We start from the raw sequence: 17,732 nt of genomic DNA on the forward strand, positions 1-17,732 counted from the left end.
TCTCCCGAGGAAGAAGAAGAAGAGTCGCTGTTCCAAACAATATGTGGATAGAGCAGATTTAAAAGCTCTGGGCAGCTGTTTCCCACCAAGGAACTCTGAGTAGGCAGACGAAGAGGAGCTGACGTTTTCGTCTGGGGATGCGGAGTCTGATAGTGCATCCCCTGCAGTTAAGCTCCCCATGACAGCAGAGCTTCTGCCACTGATAAAAAGGACCACTGTAATTTTGCAAGTGCCGTGGCCTACAGAAGACAAAACAAGGCAGTCCATCTTTGATGTGCCTACCATCTATCCTGTCGTCTGTCCGTCCGTCCCCCCCATGCACCCTGAGGATCACCCAGGTCAATGGACACCCTATATAGGGTACATGATGTGGTGAAGCCGGGTCTGACCCATTTAGCGCCAGTGGAAGCTTTATTGTTGCCTTGGTCCAGTCACCTAATTTAGCGCACCTGTTCAAGGACTTTACCTGCCCCAACAAACAGTACTGGGTTTCTGAGGTGATCCTCAAGCACGTCAATGCGTTTATCGCAAGGCTATGCAACTGTAATAGCATCCTGGTAGCCTACCAATGCCATTTGCTGAGGCCCCTTTTTGAGAAACACAGGCCCTCACCACAACAGTTGGCTGAGCTGTGCCTGGTTAACAAGAACCTGCTCCTTGTGTCTAAACTCAACAAGCAGCCTGTGGGTAAGAACCTGGCAGCGCTGGTAACTGCACATAGGCAGCGTTGGCTTTCCCAGGTACGCGTGCCTGATGAGGACAAGGCCACTTTTAGATACCACTATTTATACTAGGGTATATGTTTGGTCCCGCGATGGACGAGATGCTGCAGCGCTGGAATCCACGAAGGAGCTGATTCGCCTGCTTCCCAAACGATGACCACCAATGCGTAAACTGGCACCCTAGGCTCCAGCAGCCTCAAAGACCGGCACAGCCGGATGCGTCTACTGCCAGAGGTGATGTTTGGCTATTTCCACATCCCCAAAAAACCAGAGAACAATGTATGAGTTCCGTGTCTTCCATTTGGCCTCTCCCTAACTCCCCATGCCTTCTTGAAGTGTGTGGAAGCCATCCTTGTGCCATTGAGACTCAAAGGCATCAGAGTGCTCAATTATCTGGACGACTGGCTCCACGCTAAAAGTCTATCTGGCAGCCATTTTGGTTTGTCATGTCAAAATTGACTCCTCAGGAGCTCACTTCCTGGCGCGGCAATTTTTGAAAGGGGCTTGCCGGCTTTGGCCGCCTAAGAAGGACATTGTTTCTTGCTGGAGGTTAAACATGGTGCTTAATGCGGCTTTCTTGCTTGCTGTCACCTCTGCAAAGTGGGTGAGTGAGATGCAAAAGCATGTTTAATTTTTACAGAGGCCAGGACAAAGGTTACACTCTGTAGCAGTCCTGCCTTTTTGCCGAAGATGATCTTGGCATTCCATGTGGAGTTGGAGGCTTTCCATCCTCCTCCTTTCCATTGTGACAGAGAGTGACAGCAACATTCGCTCTGCCAAGTTTGGGCCCTGGCATACTCTTGACAGGATGAAAAGTTGGAGGTAGTCCGAACAATTTTTGTCTGCTATGGGGTTGAGTGTAGTGGATCATTGAATCCCTGGTTTTGGAACTAGAGTGTTAAAGGCTGCTTCTCAGTTGACCCTTATAACAGAGGCATAGAGATGAGTTTCTCCCTGGATTTTTTTTTATGCCTAGTTACTGGGGTTCCATATAGTAACCCACAAGGCAGCCTTTTGGCATTCCGGTAGCATTCTAGTTGTTCTGAAATATTGCCCTTGTGACAGCTTTGATACACTTACCCATACGGTAATAGTTACATTTTGTACTTGAAAGGGAACATTAGGTTATTATCATAACCCTAGTTCCCTGAAATAGAAATGTAATCATTAACCTTCAAAGTCAATGACGCTGAGGTCTGTGACCCAGTGCTTTTGTGCCCTCGGGGGCGGGCCCTGACTGCATCACAAGATGATATGTCTTATTCAGGCTTCGGGTCTTTTAAGAGGTAATTACCTATACGGTATTGATTCCATTTCTATTTCTTGGAACCAGGGTTATGATAATAACCTATCATTTTATTAAGCACCTTCTGTTATGTGACACAGCTGTTAACGGCAAACTTACAGGTCGAGAAGTAGAGTCGTAACACTTTAGTATGGATCATATTAATGCTTGAGTAGGGATCATCCTTATGTTATCGTGGTTAAAGACTGCAATACATTCCTCACACACTCGTCTCTCTCCTGGTTAGTCATATGTTAATGTCAACCTAGATGATGCACCCTTTAGCAGAGAACAAGTGACGTCTGCACATTGTTAATGCACCTAGTTTATCACAATTAGTATGTCTTTTGAAGGGTCATTCTCTTAAGGTTTGTGTCTGTAATGTGTTCTTATCCCTGGCAGGGACTGGATACAAGTCTGCAGAGCTGGAAGGCCTCACTGAAAACCAGACTTTGATGGTTGGTGGGAAGGAGATAGAGATAATGGGGACCATACTGCCAGAAGATTTCAGCAGTGGCAGGTGTTTCCATTCAGTTCCCGTTGAAGCTGTCAATCAGGCCTCTGGTCCAGTCCAACAGGCTTTACTGAAGCCGTTTTCCAAGCCCTTGATAAGTGGCTGCAAAGGGAACAGCCAGAATGAAGAAGCCAAACAAAGCTTGCCTGTGGTCTGCAAACCACGACACAACCCTTTCACACCAGGTACAGAATCATTGATTGCATTTCTAAAGAACACTTGCAAAAGACCACATTCTACAATAAGAATCAGTCCCTGTACTCAACCTTTTAAGGTAAAAAAATATATATATACAGTACCAGTCAAAAGTTTGAGTACACCTGCTTGAAACCAGGTTTTTCATGATTATCTATGCTTTTAACTGTATAAACTTGTCTATAAACACTTAATATTTCATTATATGATACATGTATTTATATAAGCTGATAATCATAAGTGAATTGCATTCAAAAATGTAATTTATTAAATGAAAATGTAAATCTTGTCAATTTCAATGAAATGGTCACCCAAAGCAAGGGGATTTCAGTCTGAAGCCCAAGTCAGTTAAAAGTCTGAAATGTGTATAACACGGTGTTAGAACACTGGCCTAGGTATAAAAGTGTCTTTGTTAGATGTTCTCTGAGTTAACTAGCATGTTACCTAATTAACCTTTTGTCACCAATTATTGTTAACAGGTGAGGGTCCATGATTACTATAAATATAGGTAGCATAGGCACAAGTTTGTCATTCCTGAATGTAAGGGAGCAGAAAATGGCAAAATACGCTCAGTTAAGCAAAGAAAAAAGACAGTCTGTAATTACTTTAAGAAATGAAGGTCAATCTTTAAGACAAATCGCAAGAACTTTGCAAGTGTCTGTAACTGCTGTGGCCAAGACCATCAAACGATTTGAAGAAACTGACACTCATGAGGACCGAACAAGGTCAGGCAGGCCAAGGGTGACCTCAGAATCAGGGAACAAGTTCATTCGAGTCATAAGTCTGCGAAACTGGCGATTAACTGCCCCTGAAATGCAAGCTCAGCTAAATGCTACTAGAAGTACAGATGTTTCAACATCAACGGTTCAGAGGAGATTGCGTGAAGCTGGTCTAACTGGAAGAATTGCTGCAAAGAAACCATTGTTAAGAGCAGAATAAGGGGAAGAGACTTGCCTGGGCCAAAAAGCACAGAAACTGGATGTTTGAGGAGTGGAAGTCGGTCTTATGGACCGATGAGTAAAAATTTGAAATATTTGGGTCCAACCGCCGAGTATTTGTAAGACGCACAGAGGGTGAGCTCATGAGTTCTGCATGTGTGGTTTCCACTATCAAGTATGGAGGAGGCAGTGTCATGGTCTGGGGTTGCTTTGCTGGTGACAGAGTTGGTGATCAAGTCCAACCTCAACCAGCATGGCTATCATAGCATACTTCAGAGGCATGCCATTCCATCAGGATTACGGCTAGTTGGGCAGTCCTTCATTCTTCAGCAAGGTAATGACCCGAAACACACCTCAAAGTTGTGCAAGAACTATCTGGCGAAGAAGGAACGTGAAGGACAACTCAATCTAATGACCTGGCCTGCCCAGTCTCCAGACCTCAATCCCACAGAACTTGTATAAGACGAACTGGACAGAAGGGTCAAAGCAAAGCTAGCCACAAGTGCCCTACATCTCTGGGAATTGCTGCAGAAGAGCTGGGAAGACATGTCGGGTGATTTCCTGCTGAAACTTCTTTGAAAGCCTTGTGTTTGTGAGGCTGTTATTAAGACAAAGGGTGGCTATTTTGAGGAATCCAAGATTTAGAGACAATTTTCAGTTTTCTTGAACATTGCTTTGATACTCCTTATGTTTTGTATATTGTAACATGTGTTTTCATTTTCAAGTATTTACAGAAAAGTATACGATGTAAAACATTGTCTATTATGAAAAATAACCTAGTTTTCAGCAAGTGTACTCAAACTTTTGACTGGTACTCTGTGTGTGTGTGTGTGTGTGTGTGTGTGTGTGTGTGTGTGTGTGTGTGTATGTATGTACATATATATACAGCCAAGGCGTGGGGCGACTGGCACTTACATGCTTGTTTTATTCTTCATCAGATGCATTGGTCATGCCACGTCCCTCCATGAATCACCAGTGGATGTTTAACAAGGCTGGTTTGCAGGTGGTGGATGTTGTTGTGGACCCTTACCTCAGTACCCACCTGCGGCCACATCAGAGAGAGGGAATCATCTTTCTTTACGAATGTGTGCTGGGGATGAGGCATGAGCAGCATTTTGATATCTGTCTTAACTTATACTGTTGTTCAGTTTAATATTTTCCTTAGTTAACCTGAAATGACTGCTGGCCTCCACTGTGTGATACCTGAGACATTTGTGATCGCCTGTGGTTTTAAGCATTTAGTTTTCTTTTGTTAATACTGTTGTCCCTTGAAAATCTCTGTATTCTATCTAATTTGTTTATTTTTGCCTATCTATATATCTATGTAGCCATGAATAGCAATGAAACTCAATATGATCTTCTTTAGCACAATTTCTAGAGGTTTTTATAACCTGGATCTGACAGAGGTTATTTTAGAATTTAATTCTTCCTAGTGTTAGGGTAGCACTGCCTCTTCAGTAACGCTGTAATGAAAGATTTATATAAGAAGTTATTTTTATAAGACGTGACAGTTCCACATCCTGTTTGTGTCGGTTATGAGAGCAAACTTTCTCAATTTAATACAGCTTTGAAATGAAGGAACGCATGTTGTTCAATAAGTTCTTCCACTGTGAATGTAGTGAACGTCACAGTGAGCTACATTTTCCCTTGTCTCTCTATAATAATTTATTATGAGTTGCTATCATATCCTGTGGATACAGGTCATGGCAATGTAGTTTTTCATGTTAAGTGGTGTTATTTATATCTTTGTTTATCTAATATTATACCCAGAGCTGTCTGGCTTTAAAGGTTACATTGTAGAAGATTATAATAGTTTCAGTTCAGTATGTTCTTTTCAACTCAGATTCTGATGCTTAACAAGTCAAAGCATTTTATAAAATAATCCATTTGACAATATAAGAAATAAAATAGGGTTTCATATTCTTACATTAATCTACTGCGCTGCATGTTATGTTAACTTTTCTTTTTTTGTACCATTAACCCTGACATATTTTCGCAATGTATTTTAACCATTGCCATTTTTTGCTTGTAGATTGAACGGCAGGTGTGGTGCAATCCTTGCTGATGAAATGGGGCTAGGAAAGACCCTACAGTGCATCTCACTGGTGTGGACCCTTCTTCGACAGGGACCCTACGGGAATAAACCAGTGATAAAGCAAGTGCTGATCGTCACACCAGGCAGCCTGGTGAGAAACTGGAGCAAAGAGTTCCAGAAGTGGCTGGGGACAGAGCGAATCCATGTCTTTGCTGTAGATCAGGTGACTGGTTTATGTGTTAAAATTCAGGATTGAATATGTGGGGATTGTTGTCGTTAATAAAGCAGCATAAGGCTCTAACTCGTCTTTGTCTGAAACAAATACAGATGAACCAGTTTTATATCACCTCGCTTAATATCATACCACATTTATTATCACGATTTTTCAAAAACCACTCACCATGCACCATAGGTTCTTTGAGAAATTACCCTAATATCATCTCACAAACCCGCTTATTGTCACATTTTGTGCAGCCTTTTTCAAATGCTGCCTGACCAGGCTTTACTAAATAACTACAAGATATAATTCATTTTCAACGCAACTAACAACCAATAATAATCTCGGCTGATAAACTGGCATTTTGTGCAGCCTGTCAAATGCTGAGTGGGCGGTCTTAACGGGATACAGTTCAGTATCAAAACACCAAAGTCGCCAAATTTTTCTTCTTTAACATAGTTTTATGCAAATGCACACAAAAAAAAAACACCAAGTGCAACGCCTATTTGATATCTGTCATCAGTCGACAAATCATGCCGTTTTTAGATATTGACACAAACTGTTGTGTCAATTTGTCCTGTAGTAAACTATATGCATTTGTTTAATTGTAAATAAAGACTAGATGTACAGTATAAAATACTTTTTTTTTTTTTTTTTTTTTTTTTTTTTTTTTTAAGTCGTCGCCAATGGTTTTTATCCCGGTTTTCTCTCCAATTTGGAATGCCCAATTATTATCTTTTATCCCGGTTCACCGGTGCAACCTCCCAGCAACTCGGGGAAACGGAGGCTGAAGCACGCATTCTCTGAAACGTGTTCTTGCCAATCCATTGCCCTGCTGACCTAAGCCCTCACTACCAGAGTGGCCTTCTGCCACTTGTGCGCCACCATTTATGGGAGTTTTACCACAGTATATATATTTTTAGTTTATTTGCAGCGACTTGGTTGAAAGCTGTTACAAGACCCCGTAGACACAAGTAATGTAGTAAAATGGTTCATTTTACCATAGATACTATGCTGCAATACACTGTACTGTACTTTGTTCTAGTGTCCGCATGGAAAGCTGTACAGTGAAAATAACTTGAACATAACTTACGTGTGTGTGTGTGTGTGTGTGGGTGTGTGTGTTTTATCATCTTCCTGTTTTCTTTCAAAGGATCACAAGGTTGAAGATTTTATCAATTCCCCTCTCTGCTCGGTACTGCTCATCAGCTATGAAATGTTGCTCCGGTCCCTGGAGCAGATTCAGAAGGTCGACTTCAACCTGATCATATGTGATGAAGGGCATCGCTTAAAAAACAGCAACATAAAAACATCCTCCGCACTTATGAGCCTGTCTTGTGACAGAAGAGTCATTCTTACAGGTAAGTGTTTTTCAATGCTGCAACAGAGTTTACTCCTTGGGGTTATGAAACACAGAGTTACATTGCATAGCAAAGCATGCACCTTTTATACAATACATGCAATAAAGTAATTACAGATTCGCTTGCTGTAAAGTGATAACATTCAAGGAAATCCTAGTTCTATTCAAAGGCCCAGTTGCTTATTACCCACCTATTAGAAATAGATATAGGAAAGAAAACTCCACTGCAAACTTCAGACCGCTCTACCATAAAGCAAAAGACCAGTAAACGCATCACAAATACTGATGTGTAGGATATATATTTGCCAGTTTGTTTGTTTTTTAGTAAAAGACACTGAAACTATGTAATAGTTATCCTACTGAAGTCCTTATGTAAGGTTTTTAGAAATACCAAAACAATAATTATTTAGCACTGAAAGAGCCACGCCAAGAAAAGATGGTACAGCTTGATAAATTGTAAATAGGGTTATGCAGTATATGTCTGTAATACTTAACATTAACATTTAATATAAATATAACTACAAACCAAGACGATGGATATTTCTCTGTCTCTCCCCCATAGGCACACCAGTTCAGAATGATCTCCAAGAATTCTACGCTATAATCGAATTTGTGAATCCAGGGATTCTCGGGTCTGCCTGCACCTACAGAAAAATTTATGAAGAGCCTGTCATCAGGTCTCGGCAGCCTTCAGCAACCGAGGTACAGCGGTTTAATCTTTTCAATTGTGAGACATATTTAAGTATGTTTTAAACTTGTTGAAAGATGTCTAGGGTAATTGGTCCACCACAGATATATGTTTTCACAAGAAATATGTTGTATATCACCCTCATGTACTGTACTTTCCTCATGATCGGGTATTTGTGATTGGTACACCTGAATTGCATGATTAGTTAAAGTTTAATAATATGTCAACCTTTTAGGCTTTATGTTCCAGAAAAAAAGATTTCTGTCAGAAAATAACCAGTTAAACACAAATTGTCAGCACAGGTTTCAGCATTGGGAACAAAGTATGTTGCATATGTCAAGATCTTTAAGTTTCTCGTCTGCTATGATTGTAGTAAGCAAATAATGGAAATTTCGACAGTGTGGATGTGTTTAAGCAACCTCGTTGTAAGACTTTGACAACTTTAGAGATGACTTGTACTGTGCTTGTGATGATGGTTTCAATTGAACGTTGGAAAAAAGACTTCAGAAGAGAGACTTATGATGTGACATTTGTTTTTCCTGTTTCAACTAATATCTAAACAAAAATGAACGAACCCTGATGTCATCCTTACTGCAGGAAGAAAAGCAGCTTGGCCAAGAAAGAGCAGCTGAGCTTGGTCGTCTGACTGGGCTCTTTATCCTGAGGAGGACACAGGAGATCATTAACAGATACCTCCCCCCGAAAGTGGAATGGATCGTCTTCTGTGAGCCTGCAGCTTTGCAGCTGGAAGTCTACCGCAAGCTTCTGACATCTTGCACCGTCAGGTCCTTCCTGCAGGGGGCGACTGAGAACAGCCCTCATTTGGTCTGTATCGGGGCTCTAAAGAAACTTTGCAATCACCCAGGCTTGCTGCATACTGCCATCAAGGTTTGTATAGTATAAACAAACAGCATACCTATATGATGCTATACTAAGACTAATAAACTATAATACCACTGATAAAAATAATATATTTTATAGATCTCAAGAAATACAATAAGTGTTTTGATGGCTGCTAGGCACTTGAAACACTGAAATTCAATTCCAGCACATTTGTTTTGTAAGAAGTGTTATAAAAAATGTTATGAATGCTATGTTGGTTCTGATGTCAGAGAGGAAAACAAGCAATTGACTACTGTGGATTCAGTGATTTACGAATACCGATTTTTCTAACTAATCCACAGTTTTCTGTCACAAAATTGAGCTTTCAGTTTAATTTTAAAATGAATCAATTAAAATATCAATAGGTGGTGTCAAAAAAAAAATAGAATAGTTCTAATAGCATTGTTAGTTGTGTTGCAAGGTAAAAAGTGAAGCTGGAAAGGATGGTGAAGAATCTGCTTTTTAAAGAATGATGCCAATAAAATGGCAGGCATCTCACTTTGGAATTTTTTTACATTCTAAGGGTTCTGCATACCACATTATAAAATCAAAATGCTATCAGTGAATACTGTAGTTGGTTTGGCTTGCCAGCCTCTTGGTTACATAAGAGTCTGCAGCAAGCACTGTGTACAGACATTCTCGCATGAGTAGAGAAATCAGTCCTGAAAATAATGTAAGCAGCTGAGTGGCTTCTCGAATAAATAAGTGGCCTTTTAATCAAACGTTATTGTGACCTGGTGTTGAATAGGGGCAAAAAGTAAAGCTTCATGTGGTTTCATTTTAGTTCCTCGCTGTCCACAATTGTCAACATCCAATATTATTTTAACCCCTTACACATTATTATAAAGGACTGTATTTCTCACTTTGCATGATTAGGTTATGTTAAATTTTAATTTCAGTTCAATATTCCAGTTTAAGGGACACGCAGTATGAATACGTTAATTTAAGAGTAAAAGCCAAATGTGAAACAGGTGTAACTAAAGTTTGATTATAGCATCATTACTGCACCGTGAAAAAACATGTGCCCTGGTGTCACCTAACCTGAGACAGTTAGTGCAATTAATAAGATTCCATTGCTATCCTTACTGATCTTAATTTGTGGGTGCATTGAATACTTCCGTCTTCTATTAGACTTCTATCCACCATCATTTCAAATACTTAAAAATATTAGAAAGTAAAAACAAACTACAAAAAAAGCCTTCCTTACAGACATTTTGTATTTCAACAGAAAAAAGAGAAGAGTCCTAAAAGCAGGCCTGACGAAGTTTGCGAGAGCTCTCTCTACGAGGGGATAGCAGACCTCATACCAGAGGGATGCGCAGCTGATGGATATAAAACCGAGGATTCTGGGAAGCTGCAGGTACTGGCTGACCTGCTGGCAGCAATCCGCCAGCTCAGTCCTGCTGAAAGGTAACCAGCGCAACCATGTTTGTCAAGTGGTAGTTTCATTAACAGGGTTAATACTGTAGGCCCAAGCTTTTTATTTTATGTAAATTATTATTATTAACTGGTGTGGGTTTTTACTTAAATGACAATATATTTACAACAGAAATACATTTACAGTACAAAAACACATAATAGTTAAGTAAATTTAACTGTAAATAGGAATTATATTATGTGTATTTTAGAAAAAAAAAAATCAGTTAATGCCATAGGTTTTTACTTAAATGACAATACATTTATGATAGAAAAACACATCATATTGTACATCATAGATAAGTAACAAATAACTACATGCGAATAAGATGATCAAAATTTCACATGTAAATTAGGTTTAATGAGTTAAAAAATGTTAACCAAACAAAAGAAGCAAACTAAATGAAAACAACATATAATATACAACTCGGGTTTTGCTGCAGAAGTTGAAAATGAAATCAAAATAACCACACATGAAGAAAAATGCAATAAAACATTCAATGTTTTTACATGGGCTGCTTTGCCAAATGGGTATCAAAAGATGGGCCTCAAAAGTTTGGGAACGCCGGCAATAGACAGACATGTTCCTTTTTTATGTTATATTGTAATTATTATAATTTTTTTTTTATGTATTTGTTTATTTCTTTGGCAGAGTTGTTCTTGTTTCCAATTACACCCAGACTCTGGACATGCTGCAGGAAATGTGTCAAGGTTTTGGGTACAGCTACACACGGCTCGATGGACAGACCCCAATATCCCAGAGACAGCAGACAGTGGAGGGCTTCAATAGCAGATACTCCTCAGACTTCGTGTTTCTGTTGAGCTCAAAAGCAGGAGGTGTAGGTTTGAACCTGGTTGGGGCATCGCATCTGATTCTGTATGACATTGACTGGAATCCTGCCAATGATATGCAGGTAAAGAACTTGGAATAAACTGCTTAGTGTTAGTGAGGATTGAGGCAAGCTCACAGAGCTGGGAAGGGAAATAAGAGACATACTCTCTCAAGCAATATTAATTCAATACCCCAGTCAAAGCCAACTATCTTAAACTTCACAACAGGAAACTTTTATATGGAAAATATTATATAGTTTTTCTAAAATCTTTTTTGGTTGTGTGATCCACAATTTGTGTGTGTTATTGCCAAAATACGTATTCATCTTTTTAATACGGCCCATTTATTTTGTGCTGTCAGCAACTAATGAGATCAATTGAATGTTCAAATTGAAATGCTACTATGTTTCAATGTGTAGTTTGTAAGTCAAGGCTTTTATAGAGATGTTGTATGGTATATTTACTGCCTTTTTTTTATTACAGCATGCTTGCCCAAGACAAACATGTTGTCTTGACAGCCACAAGTTAAAACAAGGTCAAATCTAGCATGTGCTATCATCATAGCATGCAAAATGCCAAGGGCAGTGATTAAAAAAAAAAAAAAAAAAAAAAAAAAAAAACAAAACACATAAAATGCAGATAAACATATTGCAAGATTATATGTTCATTGCATGTTGATCTTTTATTCATGCATGCAATGTTAAGGTTACCACGGTGATCGTTAGTGCTGTGGTGGTACAGCAGATGGCAGTGTTGCTTAAGAATTTCCATTGACCGCAAACATTTCCTCCAGTTGGCAGGTGATTTTATTATTTGCAGAGAGATTGGGAGCTAAATTACAAAAGATAGAGATCTTTAAAAAATTGTCAGCAAACCTTTATTAGCATGTTTAAGAAAAAAAAAAAAAAAAAAAACTATTACATTCCAGAATCAATAAGAAACAATTTGAGACTATTTACTTTAAATTAAAATCGGTTGTGAAAACTAGATTGTGAAATACTTTTGTATTGCAAACTGGACTGCACAGTCGCTCACTTACTCCAATGTATCTGTTAAAATGGTGTGCAAAAGGGGCCCTTAACCACAGTCGGCATTTCAATCAAGTAATATATATATATATATATATATATATATATATATATATATATATATATATATATATATATATATATATATATATATATATATATATATATATGTGTGTGTGTGTGTGTAAAATCAGGGAAGGTGAAACAACATATGCACACTGTTTTTAGCTTCAAAGTGGCAGAGAAAAAAATACACTTTCTTAGTCGGACGCTTATTGTCTCGACACTTCTTGTCCCCTCCGTGTTACACTTAATAAATTTGACCAGTTGCCTTGTTTTGGTAATTTAGATGCTTTTTAAACTGGTTCACATAGCTCTTTTTGGCTATCTGTCTGGAGGTATTGCTGTGACAATTTCCAGGTACAGTAGTGCAGCATATGAATGTAATTGAGTATATTTATTTGAATTAGATTTAAAAAAAATAAATAATAAAGCCCAGATCTAATGAATTGTTGGTTTCTGAGCTGGCAGTGATGTTTGGTTGGTTTTTATGTGTTCTCAGGCCATGGCCAGGGTTTGGAGAGATGGGCAAAAGAGAACAGTTCACATTTATCGCTTCCTGACCACAGGTAGGTCTCATCACTCTATTGTCTGCTTCTACAATATATGCATAAATTATTACAATACAGAGTAATAATCGTACCATAATTCAATAGTTAAAATACATATCTATTACAACCAAAATACTTCAGAGTTGGCATAGCATACTATACTTGAACATTTAGCTAGTCTTCAGTTAGGAGTACAGATACATAAAAACAAATAAAAAATGGTTTAAATATCTGTGTACATTTACAGTGACAAAATGGACATTGATAGAATGCTGTTGGCAGGCAGTATAAACCAAATTCTACAATGGGAACATCTAGTTACAGTAAAGCATAGTCTAGCTGCACAAAGCACAATGTATGATAAGGCATGGTTAAACATAAACATGACCAGAAGACAAGTACATTATAAAATTACAGATCTAATAAATCAGGTTTGAGGATTTGGACAACAAGTAAAACTATATCAATATGGCATACTGCAAACTGAGCTGCATCCAGCTGGAATGCCTTTTCCACTTGATCTTTATTGGTAAAACTACAGGTATTTCAATGTTGCTTGCTGGTGCGTCACTCAAGTTTATCAGTAGATTGACTGTAGCTCAGTAAGCACAGCAAAGTACATTGCATTCCCATTAAGACATTATTTTTCAATCGTTTATACACTATGGTAGCTCCTGTAAGCGGGATGTTGGGTGTGAACGTGACCTTAAATGAGAAACCTTTATGTGATTGTCTGAATTGGCTATGTGGACCATGCTCTTCTTCTTGGAAGGTACTATTGAGGAGAAGATCTATCAGAGACAGATCAGTAAACAGGGTCTCTCTGGAGTAGTGGTGGATCTGACAAAGAAATCCAATCACACCAGCTTCTCTGTGGAAGAGCTCCGGAACCTGTTCACACTACATGAAGACTCAGAGTGTGTTACTCATGACCTGCTAAATTGCAGCTGTGGATCTGAAGCAGGCACTGAAGGTGATATACTGTAGACATTTACCTTTTGGCTTTCTTGGCATGTGCTTTGATTTCATGGGAAGGACTAGTCCCAGTCCCAGCCTTATGTCATTGTTGTGAAGGTGTTGGAGATCTTTTAGTATTGAATTTTCCGCATATCTAAGTATTTATAAAGAAGGACTCCAATATGTATGCATCCCTTAATCATAACCTTGATGTTTGGAGACTGCTGGTTACACAAGGAGCAACACTGTATTTATTTACATCTCAAGATCTAGAGATCAGGGCTTCACTCAGTCTTGTCTGAGCTGTTAGTATAAATAGTATTAGTCAGAACAATGAACTAAATGAAACAGGTGTTCCTTGAAAACTGGTGCACTGTAAACATTAAAGACACAGGTTTTATTTCCTTAATGAGTTATGATGAATAATATTTTTTTTCTTAGGTCTCGCTGAAGATGTAAAGTTAGTGGTTCAGAGAAGCTGCCAGCTGGGCCACAGTCATGAAAAACCTGACTCTCAGAAACACCTGTCAATGTCAGAGCTGATGCAATGGAAACACTACTCTGGAAAAACCCCTAGCTTTCCAGATCCGTTCCTTGACAGGGCTAGGAAACACATTACATTTGCCTTTCAGAATAAGACTGAGCCTCAAACACCTTCCAACAAAGAGGCATGACCTCACTGCACAAAAGCACTGTCTCCTGTCGCAAATCATTGGTTAAGGAGGACTGTATTATTCAGGAAACAAATGTCGATCAAATATTTTTAAATGTGTACAGTAACTGCTGAAAACTAAGTGTACCTTTAAGCGGAATCTAGAGATACTGCTTACAGCTTGAACTGAAACTGACATCTGGAAATGCTGCACTGTTGCTAAAACAGTGCTCTCCGTTAGGTAAGAAATCCACAATCTAGTTAAACTGTTCAAGCAACAACAAAGCAAATGAATCACGTTCTGTAGGAATCCAGGGGCTGATACCTTTTAGTTTAGTTTAAAAGTAAAGTGTTTAGGAGTAGAAAACTAAAATGCGAGGAAAGTTAAAGTTACTAAACAGCTTGTCTCAGTTATACACAAAATTGAATTAATTAAATTGAATTCAGGAAGAGGTACTCATTTATCAAGCTTTGAAATTTCAGGCTAGTGTCAGTGTTATATACTAAATGTAAATTTGTATAGTCAAAAAAAATGAGGTATACATTGTGTACTGTACTACAACACATATAAAACACTGATAAAACAAATCTAATAAATTGTGAATTAACCTATGATGAAGGACCATTTATTTACTGAGATTTACTGACGCTTTCTGTTTGTAAGTGTGCAACCTACTTTTCTTCATGTAAGTTTTTTCCCCCCTGTTAATTAATCAAATGAGTTAAGGCACTGTTTAACCCTAAAATAAGGACAAATTGTCTCTGTTGAACCTGCAGGAGACCGCTACAGTCACTTGGTTGTTTACATTTGCTGAATGCATTCTATCTTAGTGCCAGGACTTGAAAACTGGGTCAAGCACTGATGGAATTCATGTCTATGTAGCCCTACCTTTGTTTGTGATTCCTGTAGTTAATACATCTGCATAAAGGTTGGAATTAATTGACAACCAATGGAATTCAAAGAAAATGTACCAATACATTAATAAGTTGTGGGGCAGTATATGGGCACTGAAGCAAGTTTATGTTGCATACACGTTATAAAACACATTTGGTAAAATAAATAAATATGAAATCACACATAGGTTGTTTACTGTTACAAACTTGACCTGTCTCTGCAGTGATACAATGGTGACATCCATGTTTTATGGGTGTGCTTCACCTCAGACAACAAAAGGGCAACCCAAAATCTACAGTTTATACAAAACTACATATAGCCTGTAGCTAAGGCTCTGCTACGCTTCCCAGGGTTTCTATGTTTAATTGTTATCACCTGATAAGATTGCAACACTATATAGAGCTAGGTTTAGTTATATGTGTTATAGGAACTGTGTATTTGGAGTCTCATACTAAGAATTACATGACCACTAGAACTGTAACCCGAATGATGATTGAACCTTGCTGATGTGTGAATAAATGATTTAGATTTGCACGTTAAGGGGATCTGCCAGTATCTCTTTGTCAGGTCCAAAGTGGAGATGAACCTAGTTGTTCCCAGTCTGTTGAGAAGCTTGTCGACCCAAAGGATGGGCTAGGCATTGAACTTGGCAATAGCCTTTACCTTACAGCGCCAACAGTGTAGTGTGATCCATCTTGTGTTCTGACACCACGTGTGGCCAAGTGGGTTGCAGTGTGCAAGTGTAGAATTGATGCAGTGCTCAAGGAATGGCAAGAACATAAGTTCACGGTCCATTGCACTGTTAAACATAGGTTACAGTCCCGAAATAATAAACACAGTATTAAACACACACACCATCACAACTCCACAGTTAGTGCTAACGTGCAAGTGGTGAAATACAATTTATTTGTGCATAGTAGTGAAGTGTTATCTGGGTTTGGTGCTGGCCTTAAGCAACAGGACGATGTTTTCCACAATACTTTGCAGTTGATGTTAGCTGTCCGAAGATTGAAGGGAGACTTCTTAAGAGCTACAGTTACCTGAACAAGTACAAACCCTACTTAGTCCAAAAAAAAAAAAATTAAAAGGGGAAACTTTCAGGTTTCAGATCATACAGATGAATGAAAGAAGTCGTCCTTGGGTGCGATCCAAAATTGTTGCATGACTTGGGGTCTTTCTATCTAAATTTATTATCATACCTCATCCACCTGTTAAACAGGGGTTCTACCTACCCTCCATCAATGTTCACATCACTGCACTCTCCAACATGCTTCCTGGCTGGGAATGTCACTCTGTAGGTCCCATCCTAGGGTGGCTGGAGCGTTTGGTGGGGCTACCACCTAAGACCCCCAAGGAAACATTGTGCTCTCGGGGGAGCCTCTGCGTGTAATCAACTATTTAGATTACCACAGTTCAGACCCTGGCTATAGGTAAGAAAAAAGGTCTACTGCATTTCTAGTGACTGTGATCTTAGTAGAGGGATCATAAAACCATGGCAGAACTGTCTCCAAACAGACAAATTTAATCTGAATCTCCTGCATCAAATTCTGTTGCAGCCTTGGAAGGAAACCATCTTCAGGGTCCATCAAAACCCATGTGGTAAGGTATGGTTAATCGAGGGCAAAACTAAAACCTGCCAAATACAGGACATCTGCCACGCTGCTACCTGGGCCCCCTCTGAGATCTTTGTTAGCATTACAACTTTTTTTGTTAGCCTTTTATTTTATGTATTTATTTTACTCTATGTATTTCATGTCCTCCTCTACTAACTTCTACCAACCACCATCTTGTCTTAAATGCTTTGGTATTGTTCATTATGTGTGGAGTTCATCACACAAGGTAAGAAGACGAAGATTACATGTAATATGGTTCCCTCGTAGGGTGATGAACTCCACACACCCATATCCCACCCTCCTTTACCCTCTTTACTGTTCTTATTTTCAAAATTTGGACAATGATGGGTTGTGACATGAGCTTTCTTGGAGGAAATGACATGGTCTTTGGCACTGAAAAGGATTCTATCAGTGTCTCTGGGTAAGAGATCAGTTTATTCCACGTGACCAAGCAACATGGAAACCAAGTGTTCATTATGTGTGGAGTTCATCCTACAAAGAAATCATATTACAGGTGATTTTTCTCATTTACCTGCTCTCCTGACTAAGGCATCAGTGACATCTATTACTATTTTGGAGATGGAAGTCTGGCTTATGCCACAGATATCCTTGATCAGCCTCTGAAAACCTTCTGAGGCATAAAATCCTAGGGCAGCGGTAAGCTTCATTGCCACAGGAACACCATGGCTCCGTCTCGTGGGGCTCTCCAAATCTGAAATGGCTTGCTTATTGAGACAGAAATGTCTGACGATTTCGTCTTCTGGTAAACTCAGCAATGTCAGCAGGTGATGGTAGATCCTTTCACTATATGCCCTAGATCTTCTACTTCTAGCATGTTCTAAATAAATTAAATGAACCACATTTTCTAGATATGGGCTGGTCATTTCATAGTA

The 17,732-nt window shown here is 39.1% G+C and overlaps 1 protein-coding gene across 1 annotated transcript in view; it reads left to right on the forward strand.

The window, feature by feature from the left end:
• Positions 1–15,590, forward strand: part of rad54b (RAD54 homolog B) — a 34,279-nt gene extending 18,689 nt beyond the window's left edge. Inside the window, exons 5-15 of the mRNA XM_041248789.1 lie at positions 2,410–2,706; positions 4,593–4,755; positions 5,687–5,912; positions 7,060–7,267; positions 7,829–7,968; positions 8,552–8,842; positions 10,065–10,246; positions 10,905–11,166; positions 12,674–12,740; positions 13,495–13,695; positions 14,121–15,590. Coding sequence (XP_041104723.1) covers positions 2,410–2,706; positions 4,593–4,755; positions 5,687–5,912; positions 7,060–7,267; positions 7,829–7,968; positions 8,552–8,842; positions 10,065–10,246; positions 10,905–11,166; positions 12,674–12,740; positions 13,495–13,695; positions 14,121–14,353 — 2,270 coding nt within the window. The 3' untranslated portion in view covers positions 14,354–15,590. The remainder of the gene's footprint in view (positions 1–2,409; positions 2,707–4,592; positions 4,756–5,686; positions 5,913–7,059; positions 7,268–7,828; positions 7,969–8,551; positions 8,843–10,064; positions 10,247–10,904; positions 11,167–12,673; positions 12,741–13,494; positions 13,696–14,120) is intronic.
• Positions 15,591–17,732: the final 2,142 nt, after the last annotated feature.

This window comes from Polyodon spathula, chromosome 4 (genome assembly GCF_017654505.1).
Source record: "Polyodon spathula isolate WHYD16114869_AA chromosome 4, ASM1765450v1, whole genome shotgun sequence".
NCBI classification, from domain to species: domain Eukaryota; kingdom Metazoa; phylum Chordata; class Actinopteri; order Acipenseriformes; family Polyodontidae; genus Polyodon; species Polyodon spathula.